The following is an 18,230-nucleotide window of genomic DNA, read 5'->3' as shown; positions in this document are numbered from 1 at the left end:
GGTCTGAACAATGAAGGCAAACGTACTAGATATGATGCAAATTTCAAAGAATTATGTACCTGAACCCTTAAGTCTCTCTGTTCGACCCATGGTCCTACCATTAATTGTACAGGTCCCTTTTTCCTAGGATGATGACATCAGCTTGTACGAGAGGGCATAATTACAAATTGAGGGGTGATAGATTTAAGACAGATGTCAAAGGCAGGTTTTTTACAGAGAGTGTTGAGGGCGTGGAATGCCCTACCTGCTAATGTAGTCAACTCAGCCACATTAGGAGATTTAAACAATCCTTAGATAAGCACATGGATGTTTTTGGGATAGTGTAGGGGGACGAGCTGAGAATAGTGCACAGGTTGGCGTAACATCGAGGGCCGAAGAGTCTGTTCTGCGCTGTATTGTTCTATGCTCCCCCCTTGTTTGTTTTACTAAAAGCAAATACATTGCATTTATCCAAATTAAACTGCATCTGCCACTCCTCAGCCCATTGACCCAACTGATCAAGATATCTTTGTAATCGTAGTAAACCTTACATAGAACATCACAGTGCAGTACAGGCCGTTCGATCCTCGACTTTGCACCGACCTGTGGAACCAATCTGGAGCCTATCTATCCTACATTATTCCACTTTCATCCATATGTAGGGGAGTTCAAAACTAGGGGGCATATTTTTAAGGTGATCAGAGAAAAACTTAAAAAGGATGTGAGAGGAAGGTTTTTGTTTAAAGAGAGTAGTTAGCGTGTGTGGTTGGACTGCCAGAGGAAGTGGTGGATGCAGGTACAGTTACACTGACCACTTAAATGCCCTTAAAGTTGGCAAGTCTAGTACTGTGGCAGATAGTGTGTTCCATGCTCCTACTACTCTCTGAGTAAAGAAAGCTTCTTTACTGTCCACTATACCACCAATTTTGGTATCATCCGCAAACTTACTAAGTATACCTCCTATATTTTCACCTTATAAAGATGACAAAAGTGAACCCAGTACTGATCCCCATGGAACACTGCTGGTCACAGGCCTTCAGTCCAAAAAACAGCCATCTCCCACCCTCTGTCTCCTACTGTCAAGTCTTTTTTTTTATCCTATTGGCAAGCTCATCCTGAATCTCGTGTGATCTTAGTTTCCTAGTCAGACTACCATGCAGCATCTCATCAAAGGCTTTCCTAAAGTCCGAGTAAACAACATCTACCATTCTGCCCTCATCAATCTTTTTAGTCACTTCCTGAAAACACTCAATCAAGTTTGTGAGACTTGATTTCACTCACACAAAACCATGCTGACTATTCCTAATCATTCCTTACCTCTCCAAATGCATGTAAATCCTATCTTTCAGAATCACCTCCAACAACTTAGTCACCACCGATGTCAGACTCACAGGTCTATAGTTCCCAGACTTCTCCTTAATAGTCTTTCTTAAATAAAGGCACAACATTAGCTACCCTTCAGTCCTCTGGCACCTCACCTATGGCTATAGCTGAGATACGTATTTCTGATAGGGGCCCCACAATTTCCTCCCTAAATTCCCACAGCGTCTTCGGATGCACTTGATCGGGTCCTGGAGATTTATTTACCTTTACGTTTTCCAAGACCTCTAGCACTTCCCTGTGGTAGTGTAAACTGTTTTCAAAACATCAGTATTTATTTCCTGAATTCTCTAGCCTCCATTTCTTTCTCCACTGTAAAATCTGATGCAGAATATTCATTTCATACCTCTCCCATCTCCTGAGCTTCAAGACAAAGATGAAGTTGTGGATCTTTAAGGGACCCTACTCTCTCCAGTTCTTTTTTGCTCTTAATGTACTCATAGAATTTCTTTGGATTATTCTTAACCTTATCTGCCAAGGCTATCTCATATCCTCTTTTGCCTTCTTGATTTCCTTCTTAGGAATGCCCGAACCCTCTTCAAAAGATTAATTTGATTTCAGATGTCTATATCCAATACCTGATTCTTTCTTTTTCATGACTAGAACCTCAATATCATTATTCATCCATTGTTCCCTAAGCTTACCAGTCTTACCCTTCACTCTAACTGGAACATAATACCTCTTTGAACTCTCATTATCACATTTTGTCAGTCATGCCTTTACCTGCGAACAGTCCACTCCAATCAACTTTTAAAAGTTCTAGTCTCAGACCATTGCAATTCACCTTACTCCATTTAAGAACTTTAACTTTTATGGAAGACTTATCCTTTTCCATAACTATTTCAAAACTAATAGAGTTATGATTAGTAGTTCCAAAGTGTTCCGCAACTAACATTTCAGTCGCTTGCCCAAGAGGTCAGGCTTTGCTTCTTCTCTAGTAGGAACATTTACATATTGATAAATACAATTTTCTTGAACACATTTAACAAATTCTTCACCATGCAAACCTTTAACACTATGGCAGTCCCAGTCGATATTTGGAAAGTTAAAATCCCCTACTATTACAACCCTTATTCTTACATTTATCTGAGATCTCTCTAAATATTTGCTTCTCAATTTCTCTCTGTCTGGCGGGGTGGGGGGGTGCCTATCGTACAATTCTGTCAAGGTGATCATCTCTTTCTTATTTCTAGTTTCAACCTATCTATTTTCACTGGATTATCCCTCAGAGATATCCTCTCTAATTACAGTGGTAATGTTTTTCTTAATCAATAATGCCACACCCCACTCTCTCTTGCCTACCTTTCCACCCTTCCTATAGCATCTAAAGCCCAGAAAGGTGAGCTGCCAGTCCTGTCCTTCCCTCAGCCAAATTTCTGTAATAGCAATGACGTCTCAGTCTTATGTTCTGGTACATGCCCTGAGTTCATCAGCCTTACTTGTAAGACTCCTTTCATTGAAATGAATGCAGTTTAATTCTTTAGAGTTACCTGATTCTCTGACTTACTGTTGTCTGCCTTTTCTAAGTAACTTGTTCTTTTCTGATTCAGAACCATCCTCATCTGTCTTTCTATGTTCACAGCGAATTAGGAATTTCCCCACCTTCCTCTCTAATAATTTACAGACTCCTGAAATAGGACTAACAAATCTCCATGCTAGAATATTGGCCCCTTTTCAGTTCAGGTGAAACCCCTCCCTTTTGAATGAGTCTTTTCCATCCAGAAGAGATCCCAATGATTGAAGAGTGTGAATCCATCTCTTCAGCCGTTGACTTATCTGCCCTGTCCTTTTATTCCTTCTCTCATTAGGACTTGTCACTGGGAGTAAACCAGAGATTACTACTTTTGAAGTTCTGTTTTTTTAAACTTCTACCTAACCTCTCATGTTCACTCTGCAAAACCTTAAACCTTTTCCTAACTGTGTCGTTCCTACCAATACATACATCAATTTCCAGCTTCTCACTCTTCCCTTTGACAATATGCTTCAAACATTTTGAGACATCCTTAACCTGGCACCAGTAAAGCAACGTAACCTAGATAGGAGAGTCCCCTATAACAATTATTCTTTTAAATCTTGACAAACCCTGCTTAACGTAAGATTCATTCTTTGTGCTCAAGATCTGACTGCCACTTCTATTTTCATCGGAGAGACTATCTTCTTTAACAGTAACCAAAAAGGAATATCTGTTTGAGAGAGAAATAGCCACAGGAGATTTCTGAACTATCTTCTTACCTTTCTTGACAGTCACCTATCTATTTGACTGACCCTGCTATGTAATCACTTCTCTATGTCTACCAGTCATCACACTGTGTCTTGAATGCCGTCAGTGACATTAAGTCCAAAAAGAAGAAGCTCTCAATAGCACCTTATATATAAAAATAAATTTCCCTTTAATGCTGGAAAGATGTGTTTGGAAGTGTAAGAAATAAGAGTGGAAGATCCTTTGAATACAGAGGCAGGTGGTGTGAAAAGTTAGTACAAGAGAATACTGTCATGATTCTTTGAGGGAGGGCCAGGCATGAGGGCAGATGTGTTGGGGAATGGGTCAGGCATGGTTGTGGTTCTTGTCAAATATATGAGGGATAGGAGATATTCTTCGGTTGAAGTAAAAAGAAGACATGTCATGAGTGCCAATTTGGGGGGGGTGGCATCACCATAATAGATACGATGCTGAGGGAGAAACTGTGAGAATGAAATGGAGTCCTTATAAGAAGCAACATGTCTGGTGCAGTGTAGTTGAGGTAACTGTAGGAGTCACTGAGTGGTAATTAATGTTAGTAAACAGCATATTGCTGGAAATTGAGACAGAGAGGTCAAAGGAGGAAAGGTGGAGTCAGATGAACAAGATGAAGATGAGAGAAAGATTGAAATTGCAATCAAATATTTTCTTGATCTGGATGAGAGCTGGAAGTGACATTGATATAGTCATCAATTTAAGAATTTTGGTTGGTGGACCAGGTAGGATTGAAACAAGGAATATTTTACAATCCCTCAGAAACTTGGCTTAACTAGCGGATAGCCATAACCACATTCTTCATTTGGATGAAAAGTTAACCGAGAAATTGTTCCATGCAAGAACAAGCTCAGCTCGGCAGAAAATGGTGGTGTTAGGTAGTAACTGTTCAAAGATCCATTCAAGGGAAAAGCTAAGAGTCCTCGAACAGAACTGGTGGGAAATGTAGAGAGATTTGATGGCCATATTTAAGTTGAAATGACTAAGGATGTCAGGAAAATCATGAATGTAGGTTGGAGGAGGTCGCTCAAGGGGAGATAAATAGATTCAAGATAGAAAGAAAGAAATCTGTTGGGTCAGAAACAGGCAGAAATGATGGGTCCGTCAAAGATATCCTGTCAGTAAATTTTGGAAAGGGGTAGAAACAGACTGTTTGTGGTTTGAAAATTATGAAGCTGTGGAGGGAAGCTCCATAGGAGATGAGGTGAGTGACAGTTGTAGATGGAATGACATAATGTTTAGTGGTTGGGAAGTTGGGAAGAAGTGTCTTAGAGTTGGCATTCAGTCTTGAAAGTATATTAGTGAATGTGATGGGTTTTTGCAACAGTCAGTGGTAGTTGTCATGGTTAATGTTACTGAGGATATCTTTATATTCCAGATTTATTGATTAAATAGAAATGCCACAAGGTATCATGGTGAGATTTGAATGCATCTCCGGTTATCACCTGAGTTTCTGCATTATTATCCCAGTGACATTATCACTACTATCAGTATGCCACCATCTCCCCAGTGGTAGTATACAGCTGGGAGTAAGCTGCCCTGGAAATCTTCAACATTGGCTCTGAGCCACACAGAATCTCATTACATCAGATTAAATTGAGCAAGAAGGCCTGCTGCTGAGCACCATCTACTGTACCCCTCTTCGCAAATGAATCACTGCTGTTCTATGTTGTAGCTGAAAATGTGTTGCTGGAAAAGCAACATGAGTTTGAATCCTGCCTTGGCAGGTGGTGAAGTTTTAATTCAATAAATGGAAATGTTGATGTAAAACCCATCTGGTTCTCCTTTTGGGAAGGATGTATGCTGTCGTTAATTTCTTTGGTTTACACGTCATTACTGACGGCAACATTGTGGGTAACTCTTAACTGTCCCCTGAAATGGCTTAGTGTCATCCAGTTCAAAGATTAGTAGAGACTAGCAATAAATGCTGGTCTTGCCAGCAATGTCAAAATCCCATGGCAGAATAAAGAAAAAAACTGTATCTGTCCACCTGAACAATCCACAGTCCTGCACATACAAAGTTGCGCCCTCACATTGAGGATACTCTTTATTGTGGTGTGTGGCCCAATCACTGTGCTAAATTAGATAGATTCTGAAAAGATTGAGCAACTCAAAAACAGAGTATCCGTGAAGCCCACTGGGTCATTAGTAGCAACAAAATAATATTCAATCATAGTCTGCAATCTCATTGCTTGGCATTTTCCCCACTCTACTATTATCATCAACCAGGAGATCAACTCTGGTTCAGTGAAGAATGTAGGAACAACACCTTAAAATGAGGTGTCAACCTGGTGAAGCAACAACACAAAACTACTTGTATGCAAACAACTGAAGTGGCACATGATAAGCAATCCTATAACCAACACACCATACCTAAGTTTAGTAGTCCTGCCACACCCAGTTATAAATGATGGTAGGCATTTAAACAACTGTCAAGAGGAGATTGTTCCTCAAATATCCCTATCTGCACTGGAGAAAGAGCCCAGCACATGAGTGCAAAAGGCAAAGTTGGAGCATTTGCATTCATATTTTGTAAGAAGTGCCCAGGGATGATCCACGTCAGCTTCCTTCGAGGTTTCCAGCATCTGTGAGGCCAGTCTCTAGTCAATTCGATTCAGTCAACGTGATATCTGAAAATACTTGAAGTTGTGGATACTGGAAAGGCTATGGGTCCCGACAACTTCCATATTCTCACACATGTACCGAAAACCTCTGTTGAAGAACTAGCTGTGCCCCTAGCCAAGCTGTTCCGGTAAAGACACAAAACTAGCATTGACCAAGCAATGTGGAAAATTGCCTGGGTATATCCTGACCATAAAAGGCAGGATAAATCCAACCTAGCCAATCACCACCTTTTCAGGCTAATCTCAGCCATCTGCAAAGTGATGGAATCAAGCAGTGGTAACAGCACTAACACCCCACACCAGAATAAATAAATAAAGAAAAGCTGCAACTGGTCATAATAACATTTATAGGAGTGACCACCACACACTCCTTGTAGATACAAGATGGTGTTATCAGGCTGAAACTGCTCAGCTCCAGCTCGCTTACTGATGCTTAGTTTGGGCCATTTGGCTCATTACAGCCTTGTCAAAGCATGAAAAAAAAGAATTGAACTCTCGAAGCGAGGTGAGAGTGACTGACCTTTACATCAATCCGCAATTTCCAGAGGATGGCAGCAAGGATCCTTCGCAAATTGGAATCAATGAGGAGAAATTAGTTGGAGTCATACCTCACAAAAAATAGGATGTTTATGCTTGATGGAAGTCAATCATTTCAATCCCAGGATACTTGTATAGGAGTTCTTCAGCACAGTGTCCTCAACCCAGCCATCCTCAGCTATCTCATCAATGGCTAGCTTTCTACTATACAGTGAGAGTTAGGTATGTTAGATGGTGACTGCACAAGGTTCAGTACCACTTGCAACTCCTCAGAATCTAAAACGGTCCTTAACCATACTCAGCAAGACCAAGACAACATTAAAGCTTGGGCTAATAAGTGGCAAGTGATATTCACAACACAAAATAGGCAATAACTATCTCCAACAAAAAAAATCTAAAAATTGTGCTTTGATATTCAAGGTATTACCATTGTTGAATCCCTGCTTATCAAGATCCTGGATTTCCTTAATGAGGGTGATGGCCCACTGATATTGTTGCTAGATTATTTATCCAGAGACCGTGGCTAATGTTCTGGAGACCCGGTTTCAAATCATTCATCAACTGTCTTCAATTAACTCCCTGCACTACCAATGCACAATAGTAGCAGCGCGTGTCATATGTAGGGTGCATTGTAGCTTCTCACTAAGGCTTCATCAATAGCATCTCCCCAATCCACTACCACTACAACCCAGAAGAACAAAACACTAGAGGTATGGAAATATTACCACCTACAATTTTCCTTCCAAGCCACTCACAATCTTTACTTGGAACTATATCACTGTCATTAGGTCAAAATTCTAGAAAGCTTCCCTAACAGCCCTGTGGATGTACCTGCACTCCAAGAACAGCAGATGTGCAAAAAGGCAACTCACCATCACTTTTTCAAGGACAATGAATATTGGTCAAGTTATCGAAGCCCATATCTCTTGAATAAATAATATTAAAAAATTACATCTCCTGTCCTCATTGTTCTACTTTGTAGAGATCAGGAGGTGAGAATGCATTGGCAGGTTTCTATTGTGTATTTGCACACGATACATACTATTGAGGTTGGTGTGTTTGTGGAGCCTCCTTTTCTACTTAACTGTTTAATTGTTCACCACAATTCAAAACTGGAATGCAAAACTTTGATCCAAGCCATCGTTTGTAAGATTTCTTCATGCTGCATTTACTGTTTAGCTCTTTTATATACCAGGGTTGTAGCTTCACCAGGTTGCCCCATTCCCCAGTTTTAGATATGTCTCATACTGCTCCTCGTAATATCTCTCTTACACTTCTCATCAAACTATAATTGGTCCCCTGGCTTCATGGCAATGATAGCTTAAGCAATATTGCAAACCATAAACTATAGATTGTTGCTGAATATCTTCCTGCTGTTGCTGGCCAGCTGTGCTTCATGGACACCCAGCTTTGAGCTACTAAGTCCATTCTGAATTTATATCATTTAATACTGTGTTAGTACCACACATATGATTAACAGTGTTCTCAGTGTGATGACAATATTTGGTCACAGCAGCAATTGTGCAGCGGCTAAATATCAGTGGGATTTCACAAGCAATGCAATTAGTGGTGGCTGTCCCACTTCCCATTTAGTTAACTGAAGCCCTTAAGTGGCAGCCAAAGCTTTCTGCTTGTCCGAATCAAGCACCTTGTCAGGATGTCCCCAGCAAAATGCACATTCCTAGCTAGAAGAAATCACCCTCCCACTGTCCTCTTAATGATGCCCCCACTCCCACCCCCCTCCTCACTGGGGTTTGTCTGATTGGATCCAGTTATACTATACCCTGATTGGTTAGTAGCCCATTGGTGGGGAGGGAGGTTGGGGATTGGGGTTAGAAGCATTGTGTTTTAGAACAAGGGAAGCCTATTCAGTGTAAAATCCAGTTTGAACTTCCATGATCGGCAGAGACAAGGTTCTTCCTGATTTTCCAGCTAGTAGATGGGGCCATTAGCACTTCATATAATCCCATCATTATGCACTTAAGGCTGGTCTATTGCTACTATCTATAACTCTGGGCCTAGCAACACAGGTTCAACTCCTATCTGCTCCAGAGCTGTGTACTAATATCTCTGAACAGGTTGATATGAAATATTTATGCACTTAAGGGAAAGGCACCTCACAATAAATGCTGTTACAATTTAATTTGTATCTTCTGAATTTGAAGATCATAGGCTAGTTTAGAAGAACCTTTACCTGGGACATGTTGCTGAAAAAAGAGAGCTAGGGTGCAGGTGCATAGTTCCTTGAAAGTGGAGTTGCAAATAGACAGGATTGTGAACAAGGCGTTTGGCACACTTGCCTTCATTGGCCAGTGCATTGAGTAAAGGAATTGGGAGGTCATGTTGCAGTTGTACAGGGCATTGGTTAGGCCACTTGTGGAATAGTGCATTCAATTCTGGTCTCCCTGCGATCGAAAAGCTGTAATTAAACTTGAAAGGGTTCAGAAAAGACTTACAAGGATGTTTGGTTAGATTGGAGGGCTTGTGTGAGAGGGAGAGGCTGAATAGGCTAGGGCTTTCATCAGAGGCTGAGGGGTAACCTAATAGAGGTTTATACAATCATGAGGGGCATGGATAAGGTGAACAGCCAAGCTCTTTTTCCTAGATTAGGGGAGTCCAAAGCTAGAGGGCATAGGTTAAAGATGAGAGGGGAAAGAGTTAAAAGGGACCTGAAGGGCAATGTTTTCATGCAGAGGGTAGTGCGTGTGTGGAACAACTACCAGAGAATGTGGTCAAGGTGAGTACAGTTACAATATTTAAAATGAATGGGTTCATGAATAGGAAGGGTTCAGAGGGATACGGACCAATTGTTGGCAAATGTCACTAGATCAGTTTCGGATATCTGGTCAGTGGGGATGAGTTGGACCAAAGAGTCTGTTGCCATGTTATATGACTCTATAAAACTCTCTTCTAAAACAAAATTCATATACATCTTAATGTATCTATGTGCTCTAAATAGTCACTTGTTTTGGCTGGGCAGTAACATCCAATGGCAGTAATGTCCATGAGGGTTCTCTGGATCTTCAACCTAACTTTGGAAGATTAATGTAAGCAGCTATTTGTCTTCGGTTTCTGCGAGTATTTGAGAACCCCACCATTTAAATCCACATATTTACAGGTGGGTATTACCTACAACTGATGTCTAAATAATATTGGTGATTTGTCCTGTGATTTTCAGATTTTTGGCTTCCTCATCGTGATGTGTACAGTTCTGGCTATTGGAAATAGTATCTGGGAATCTCAAAAAGGATACTACTTTCAGGTCTACTTGCCATGGGACGTTGATACGCCAAATGCTTCATTTTCTGGATTTCTTATGTTCTGGTCGTATGTGATAATTCTGAATACAGTTGTCCCAATATCCCTTTATGTAAGGTAGGTTTATTTTTAAACTTTCAGTCCAGTTTTATTTAAAAGTTCTTTGAATGCATATCTCATTCAAAAATGTTGTAGGAGTATAAAATAAAACCAGTATCTGTTTTTATATTTTGATCTTTCTCAATGTCTAATTCTTTTAATCCTTTCTTCTCTTTCTTACTGACATACTTTTGTTACCTTTTTATCTGTTTGCCTATGAGTCTCTTTGTAATTATCTTCACATCTACTTTTCTGATTTCTGCACTCCTATCACAGTTGTATCGTCTATTCAATGCTCGACATCATCAAATTTTTTATTCATTCAACTTTCTCTTTCTAGAATTTGTTCATTCCTTTTATCTCCATTTCTTTAAAGCTCTCACTTTCTCTGAAAGTCACTTGAAACGTTTCTCGATATCTTTAAATCTGTTTCTTAGTTTCTCACCTTTTCGTGGATCTGTTTGCATTTTTTATATTTCTCTCACACTTTATTTTTTCATTCAACCTCCCATGTAAGTAACAAAGTTTTGTTGTCAGGCACCATTTATGTTCTGTGTAGCCACTTGAATTATATCATAAGGACATAAACCAATGCATTCTCCTAATCTTGCATTGAACATCACCTAACTAACAGAACATGTTAGTTAATGTATTAGTTAGTCACGGAAGCATGCACATGAGTCTCCAGATGTCCTTTAACAATAGAACAAGTCTATGCATATATAAAATCAACCAAGCTTTGTAATATGTATTACTGTTAGTAAGGTCTTAACAAAAAAAAATCAAAACAATGTTTCATCTTTTTTCCTAATACTATCTGATACATAGACTAATCCAGAGAATGATACTCCTGACTCATTTCCTTTTGTTTCGACTGAAGTCCTTCTGGTTTCTTCTTGAACTATAGAGACAATTTTACAACTCCTGCCTACATCTGATGGTATGAACAGTTCTGAGTGCCTGATATTTTTCAATTCTGACAACGTGATTATCTCTACCACAAACTATCCTGATTTATACCCTGCTGAGCTTTTCCAGCAACTTCTGTTTTTGTTTCTGATTTAGAAGTTTTACAAGATGAAAAAACACTGCTGCACTGACTGGTTTCCTCTGAACAAAACTGAAAAATTTCCTTGCTCTGAGAAAACCTGCTTTTTTTTTAACTAAAGACTTGTTTTCTTCTGAACTGAAGTCAAAACCGGATTTGTTCTGATTACTGTACACATCATAAACTCAAAAGCATTATCATTTTATTCCATGAACGCTGTGCAAGCCTGTCAGGCACTTGACTGCAGACATATATCTTATTGGAGCTTGTATATTTAGGTCATTGCTACAGAATCACTTTCTGATTTTTTTTCAAGAAAACTTTCGTAGCCCTAACCCATATTCATCTCTCTGTTTAAAAGAATCCAAATCTAAAAGTGTAGTATTTGTACTACAAATTTCATTATACCTCCCTGGAAAAAAAAGTGTATCCTTAAAAGGCATGTTGATTTTCCATCAAAAAGTCATTCTCAACACAATTTCCACCGAACATCTACAGTATTAATAAGTTTACATTAAATATGTAATTTTATGGTGCATGCTAATCAACAGTTTCTTCAGAGTTATTGTTAATTGTAAATGTAGAGTCAGCTCAAAATGGACAATTTTAAATTTTTAATTCAATTCAATTTTCAATGGACAGGGTATTTTTGGCCCTGAATGATAGGGCTATGGCAAGGAGTTTGGGGAAGTCAGATGAGATATCTAACGAGGCTCCACTTCATGTCAAAACTCAAATGTTGCATTTTCCAATGAAGTCCATACACCATAAGATGTAGGAGCAGAAGTAGGCCACTCAGCCCATTGAGTTTGCTCTACCATTCACTGAGATCACGGCTGATCTGATAATCCTCAAATCCACTTTCCTGCCTATCTCTATAACCCTTGATTCACTTATTGATTGCAAATTTGTCTATCTCTATATTAAATGTATGAAATGCCAGCCTCAACAGCCTTCTATGGTAAAGAATTCCACAGATTCACCACCCCCTGAAAGGAGAAATTCCTCCTCAACTCCATCTTAAAGGTGTGATCCCTATTCTGATATTATGCACCCTGATCCTAGATTTGCCCACAAGGCGACACACAACTGTGGTCTTCCTAGTGCCTTGTGTAGTTTCAGCAAAACCTCCCTATTTTTATCACATCCAAAAGCAGAACGTACTGAGAAACTCAGATTTGACAGCATCTTTTCGGAGAAAAACAGAGTTACCATTTTGAGTTTGTTCTGATGAATGGTCATTTTGTTGAAATACCAGCTCTGTTTTTCTCCCAACAGATGCTGCCACACCTACTAATTCTCTGCAGCACTTGTTTTTCTGTCAAATCTTCCCTGAGAAATAAAGGCCAACATTCCATTTGCCTTTCTTATTTCCTGCTGATGCCAGCCTTTTGTGACTCATGCACAAGAACCCTTAAATCCCTCTGTGCTGCAGCATTCTTAAGTCTGTTTCCATTTAATTAATATTTTATTATTTTATTATTCCTACCAAAATGCTCTCACATTTTTCCACATTATATTTATCCAGCCAAAGTGCTGTCCACTCACTCAGCCTGTCTATATCCCTGTGTAGACTCTTTGTATCATCCACACTGCTTGCCTTTCCAACTGTTTTTGAGTCATCCGCTAACTCGGCTGCTATATAGCCACTTCCTTCATCCAAGTCATTAATATGTATTGTAGTGGCTCCAATGGTGATCTGAGTAGCATTCCAGTAGTTACAAGGTAAAAGCTGAGGGGATGTGTCTCCTTAAGGGAGAGTCTTGGACCAGAAGGCATAGTGTCAGGATAAAGAGGCACCAATTTAAGACTGAGATGAGAAGGACTTTTTTTCTCTGAGGGTTGAGATTCTCTCAGAGAGCTGTGGGGACAGAGTATTTATGAATATTTAAGGCTGAGATAGATAGGTTCTAGATCAGTAGGGGAAAAAGGGTTCTGGGGCAAATGCAGGAAAGTTTCAGGTTGCCATCCTGAAAATGCCCCCTTAAGCCCAACTCTGTATTCTCTTTGTTAAGTAAACCTATACTCATGGTAATATACTACCTCCAACACCAAAGCTCATTTCTTATTAGGTAGCCGTTTGGGCAGTACATTATTAAATGTCTTTTTGAGATCCAAATATATTGTGTCTACTGATTTCCCCTTTATTCTGCTTGTTACGTTCTTAAATAACTTTGTCAGACATGCTTTCCCTTTCATGAAACTGTGCTGCCTGTGTTTGTTTTTATTATTTATTTCTAAATGCTATGCTATTATATTCTTTATAGTGGACTCTAATAGCTTCTCCAATGGCAAATTTTACACAAACTGGTCTATGGCTATCTGAAATGTCTCCTTTACGTTTTTGAATAAGGATGTTAGATTGCAGTTTTCTAATCCTCCGGGACTATACCAAAGTCTTAAGAATTTTGATAGGATGGCTACATGTGCAACTGAAATCTCTATAGCTACTTTCTTTAAAATCTAGGATTCAACTCACCAAATCCAGAGCTCCCTTTAGTTTCCTTAGAAGTGTTACTCTAGTGATAGTTGTTGTCTTCATTTTTATTCTTCACCACCACCTTGGACTCCTTGGTTATTTTGTAATTTTGGAATATTATGAGGGTCATCTATTGTGAAAATTGCTTTGCCATTTCTTTGTTCCCTGTTACTTTAATTTCCCCAGCCTCATTCTCGAAGGGACCAATGTATACTTTGGCCTCTCCTTTCCTTTTCATACATTCATGTTAAATAGAACAAACTTTGAATAGATATAGTAACTCAACAATGGGCATCATGAGGCCAGGTAGGCAATCCATAGAAGCAGAATTGTATTCCCAGACAAATGCAACCTCATTGCTCAGTATATCCCCTGCTATACCATTATTATTAAGTCAAGGGATCAGACTGACTCAATACAAATTGCAGGAGGACATGCCAGAAGCAGCACCAGACGTATGTAAAAATGAGATGACAACCTGCTGAAGCTACAAAGCAGCAAGTGATAGGTAGAGCAAAGAAGATTGAGGAAGGCAGGGCAGTAGACATTGTCTACATGGATTTTAGTTAAGCCTGATTAGTAAAGTTAGATCACATGGGATTCAGGGAGAGCTTGTCAATTGGATACGTAATTGGTTTGACGGTAGGAAACAGAGGGTGGTGATGGATGGTTATTTTTTGGACTGGAGGTCTGTGACCAGTGATGTTCCACAGGGATTTTGGTGCTGCATCTACTGTTTGTTATTTATTTAAACAATTTGGATGAGAATTTAGGAGACATAGTTAGTAAGTTTGCGGATGACACCAAACTTGGCGGTATAGTGAGTAGATTACAAAGGGATCTTGATCAATTGGGCCAATGGGCTGAAGAGTGACAAATGGAGTGTAATTTAGTGCCTTAGGTAGTGTTGTAGAACAGAAAGACCTGGGATTCAAGTTCATACTTCTTTGAAAGTTGCATCGCAGGTAGACAGAGTGGTTAAGGAGGTGTTTAGCACACTTACCTTCATTGCTCAGAATATTGAGCATACAAATTGAAACGTCATGCTGAGATTGTGCAGGACATTATTGAGGCAATTTTTTGGAGTACTGTGTACAGTTCTGGTTACAGTGCTACAGTAAGGACATTATTAAATTGAAGAGGGTTCAGAAAAGGTTTACTAGGATGTGAGCACGACTAGAGGGTTTGAGTTATCAGGAGAAGCTGGTTAGGCTAGGACTTATTTCACAGGGTTGTAGGAGATTGAGCGGTGACCTTTTAGAGGTTTGTAAAATCATGAGGGGTATAGATAAGCAAACGTCTTTTTCCTAGGCTGGGTGAGTTCAAAACTAAGGGGCCTATTTTTAAGGTAAGAGGAGATTTAAAAGGGACCTGAAGAGCAACTTTTTCACACAGAGGGTAGTTGGTATGTTCAATGAACTGCCAGAAGAAGATGCATTTAAAAGACATTTGGATAGGTACCTGGATAGGAAAAGTTTAGAGGGATATGGCCCAAACTCAAGCAAATGGGACTAGTTTAGTTTGGGAAAATTGATCAACATGGATGAGTTGGATTAAGGGTCTGTTTACATGCTTTATGACTCTCCCACTCTTTAAGTTATTGCAAAACTAATAAATCAGATCTGAGTTAATCCAATCAGTTCTGCAAAGTTTAGTTATGAATAGCAATGGGCAATTAAACAACTGACTGGAGGAGAGTATAAATGTCATCATCCTTAATAATAGGGATGCCAAACACATCAGTGCGAGATAAGATTGAAGCATTTGCAAAAATCTTCAACCAGATGTGCCATGTGGATAATCCATCTCTGCCTCCTCCAAAGGTCTCCAACATCATAGATGCCAGTCTTTAATAAATTTGATTCACTCTACATGATATTGCAAAACAGCTAGAGCCACTGAATAGTATAAAGGCTGTTTATAATATGACAAAGAATATTACCTTGATAACATTCTGGTAATAATACTGAAAACTTGTGTTCTAGAACATTCTGCACCCCTAAACAAGCTGTTCCAGTACAGCTACAACACTAGCATCAAACCAGTAATGTGGAAAATTGCGCTGCTAAGTCCAGTGCACCAAAAGGATGAATGCAACCAGGCCAATTATTGTAAATCATTACTAAAGGTTTTGAGGGTGTAATCAACAATGTTATTAAGCAGCACTAGCTTAGCATTAACCTGGTCACAGATGCTCAGTTTGGGTTCCACCAAAACCACTCATCTCCTGACCTCATAACAACTTCCATCAAGCATGTACAAAAGAGCAAAATCCCTGAGGTGATGCCAACATGACTGCCTTTAATATCAAGACTGCATTTGACAGAGTGTGCCAACAAAATGCAAGTCAGTGGGAATTGGGGCAAGACTATCTGCTGGTTGGAATCATATCTGAGACAGAGCAAGATAAGTGTGGTTGCTGGAAATCAGTCATACACACTCCAGGACATTTCTGCAGGAATTCTTTAGGGTGATGTCCTCAGCCCAACCATCATTAGCTGAGTCATCAATAACCTTCCCACTATATCAGATTAGAAGTGTGGATGTTGCTAATAATTGCACAATGTTTGGCTACTGCTCAGATATTGAACATAGAACATAACAGTGCAGTACAGACCCTTCGGCCCTCGATGTTGCGCCGACCTGTCATACCAATCTGAAGCCCATCTAACCTACACTATTCCATGTATGTCCATATGCTTGTCCAATGACGACTTAAATGTACTTAAAGTTGGCGAATCTACCAGCATTGCAGGCAAAGCATTCCATACCCTTACTACTCTCTGAATAAAGATTGAAGTAGTTGTTGTTCAAATGAAGCAAGACCTGCACAATGTCTAGATTTGGAATGTCATGGGGCAAGTCATAAAATTGTCTCAATGCTTCAAAAAAAGGATACTAGAAAGCATTAGTTATATAGAAAAGTAAAGAATTGAGAAAAAAGAATCTTTCCACAAAACTGTCAGGCAGTGACCATCTCTAAGAGATAATCTGACATTCAATGGCTTAACCATTGCTGAATCTCCCACTATCAAAATCCTGGGAGGTACTGACCAGGAACCGAATTGGATGAGCCGTATGAACACCCTGTGACTATAAAAGCAGATCAGAGGCGAGGAACCTTGCATTAAGTTACCCATCTCCTGTCTCCCCAAAGCCTGCCAATCTTCTATAAAGCACAAATCAAGACTGTGATAGGATACTTCCCACTTGCTTGGGTAATGGAACTGCAAGTACACTCAAGAAGCTTGACACGATCCAGGGCAAAGCAGCTTGATTGGCACCATATCCATAAACATTGAGTCACTTCACCACCAATGCTCAGTCGCAGCAGTGTGTACTATCTGAAATGCACTACAGGACTTCACTGCAAAAATCCTGAGCACCTTCCAAACCCATAACGACTACCATCCAGAGGATAAGGGCAACCAACAGATACAGGGAAACAATACTACCTGCAGGTTCCTGCCCAGCCAATTCACTAGTTGGAAAGATGTTAACAACATTAAAATAATGCTTCAACCTGTTTCCCAGTGCTACTGTTGTGGAGACTCAAATCCAGAGAAAGGATACTTCTTTCTCAATTCTTTACTTTTCTATGTAACTAACACTTTCTAGTTTCCTTTTTTTGAAGCATTGAGACAATTTTATGATTCCACTCTGATTCTGATGGCATGAATCTTTCCAGTTCTGATGGCCCAAATGCTTTCAATTCTGAACTGAAAAAAGTTCCTGCTGAGAAAAAAAAACTGTTCTCCTTTGAACTAAATCATCTTCTTCTGAACTAAAAGCAAAACAAAATGAATCGTTTTATTCTCTTTATTCTGCCCATCATAAACATAAAAGTATATACCTTATTTCATTATCGCCCAGGACTTTTCTACACCTTCCCAATCAAGCTTCCAGGCTTAATTGCTTTTATATGTCTTCTTGGAACTGTTGCATTTCAGTCACTGTTGCAGGATATTTTATGATACTTTTAAAAAAAACCTTCACTGCACCCATGCACATTCATCTGCTTCTCTTTTTTGAAAACAATCAAATCCAAAATTACAACATATATCATTACACATTGGCTTTTCATCCCATTGTTCTTTGAATGTTAGAAGTACATTTTTGAGAGTTTGGTGTCTAAATGCTGTCCAGTTGAGCTTGGACTATCCACTAGGCAACTCTTAAGAAATTTTTTTCTAGCTGTTTAACATTTCACTTCTTCCAATCATCTAAAGAAAAAATAGCAGTTGGGGTCTGAAACAGATTCTGATAAAGAACTTTTGCCAAGAACCAGAGAGAGTAGAGAAGGACATGGAAAAACTTAGAATTCAAGAGTGAATGCAGAGGAAGTAGCTGTATAAGGAGTAGGTGAATCTGGTTGGTAAATATTACAAGCAAGTGGTCAGAGTTTACTTTGTGTATGATTAAGATCTTTTGAGTTGGCTGCATGAGAAAACATTGAGTGAGAGACAATGATTTTTGTTCAGAGGACATTGGAACAGTTGACCATTCAACTGTGGGTGCACGGTGGCTCAGTGGTTATCACTGCTGCCTCACAGCGCCAGAGACCCGGGTTCAATTCCTGCCTCATGTGACTAT

General features: G+C 39.5%; 1 protein-coding gene across 1 annotated transcript in view; it reads left to right on the top strand.

Moving 5' to 3' along the window:
- Nucleotides 1-18,230, top strand: part of atp8b5b (ATPase phospholipid transporting 8B5b) — a 278,562-nt gene that overhangs the window by 126,948 nt on the left and 133,384 nt on the right. The window contains exon 12 of the mRNA XM_072571671.1: nucleotides 9,932-10,128. Within this exon, the coding sequence (XP_072427772.1) occupies nucleotides 9,932-10,128 (197 nt within the window). The remainder of the gene's footprint in view (nucleotides 1-9,931; nucleotides 10,129-18,230) is intronic.

Source organism: Chiloscyllium punctatum, chromosome 1, assembly GCF_047496795.1.
Source record: "Chiloscyllium punctatum isolate Juve2018m chromosome 1, sChiPun1.3, whole genome shotgun sequence".
In the NCBI taxonomy this organism is placed as follows: Eukaryota; Metazoa; Chordata; class Chondrichthyes; order Orectolobiformes; family Hemiscylliidae; genus Chiloscyllium; species Chiloscyllium punctatum.
Note: the sequence above shows the minus strand (reverse complement) of the source record. Positions and strands in the feature narration are given on the sequence as shown.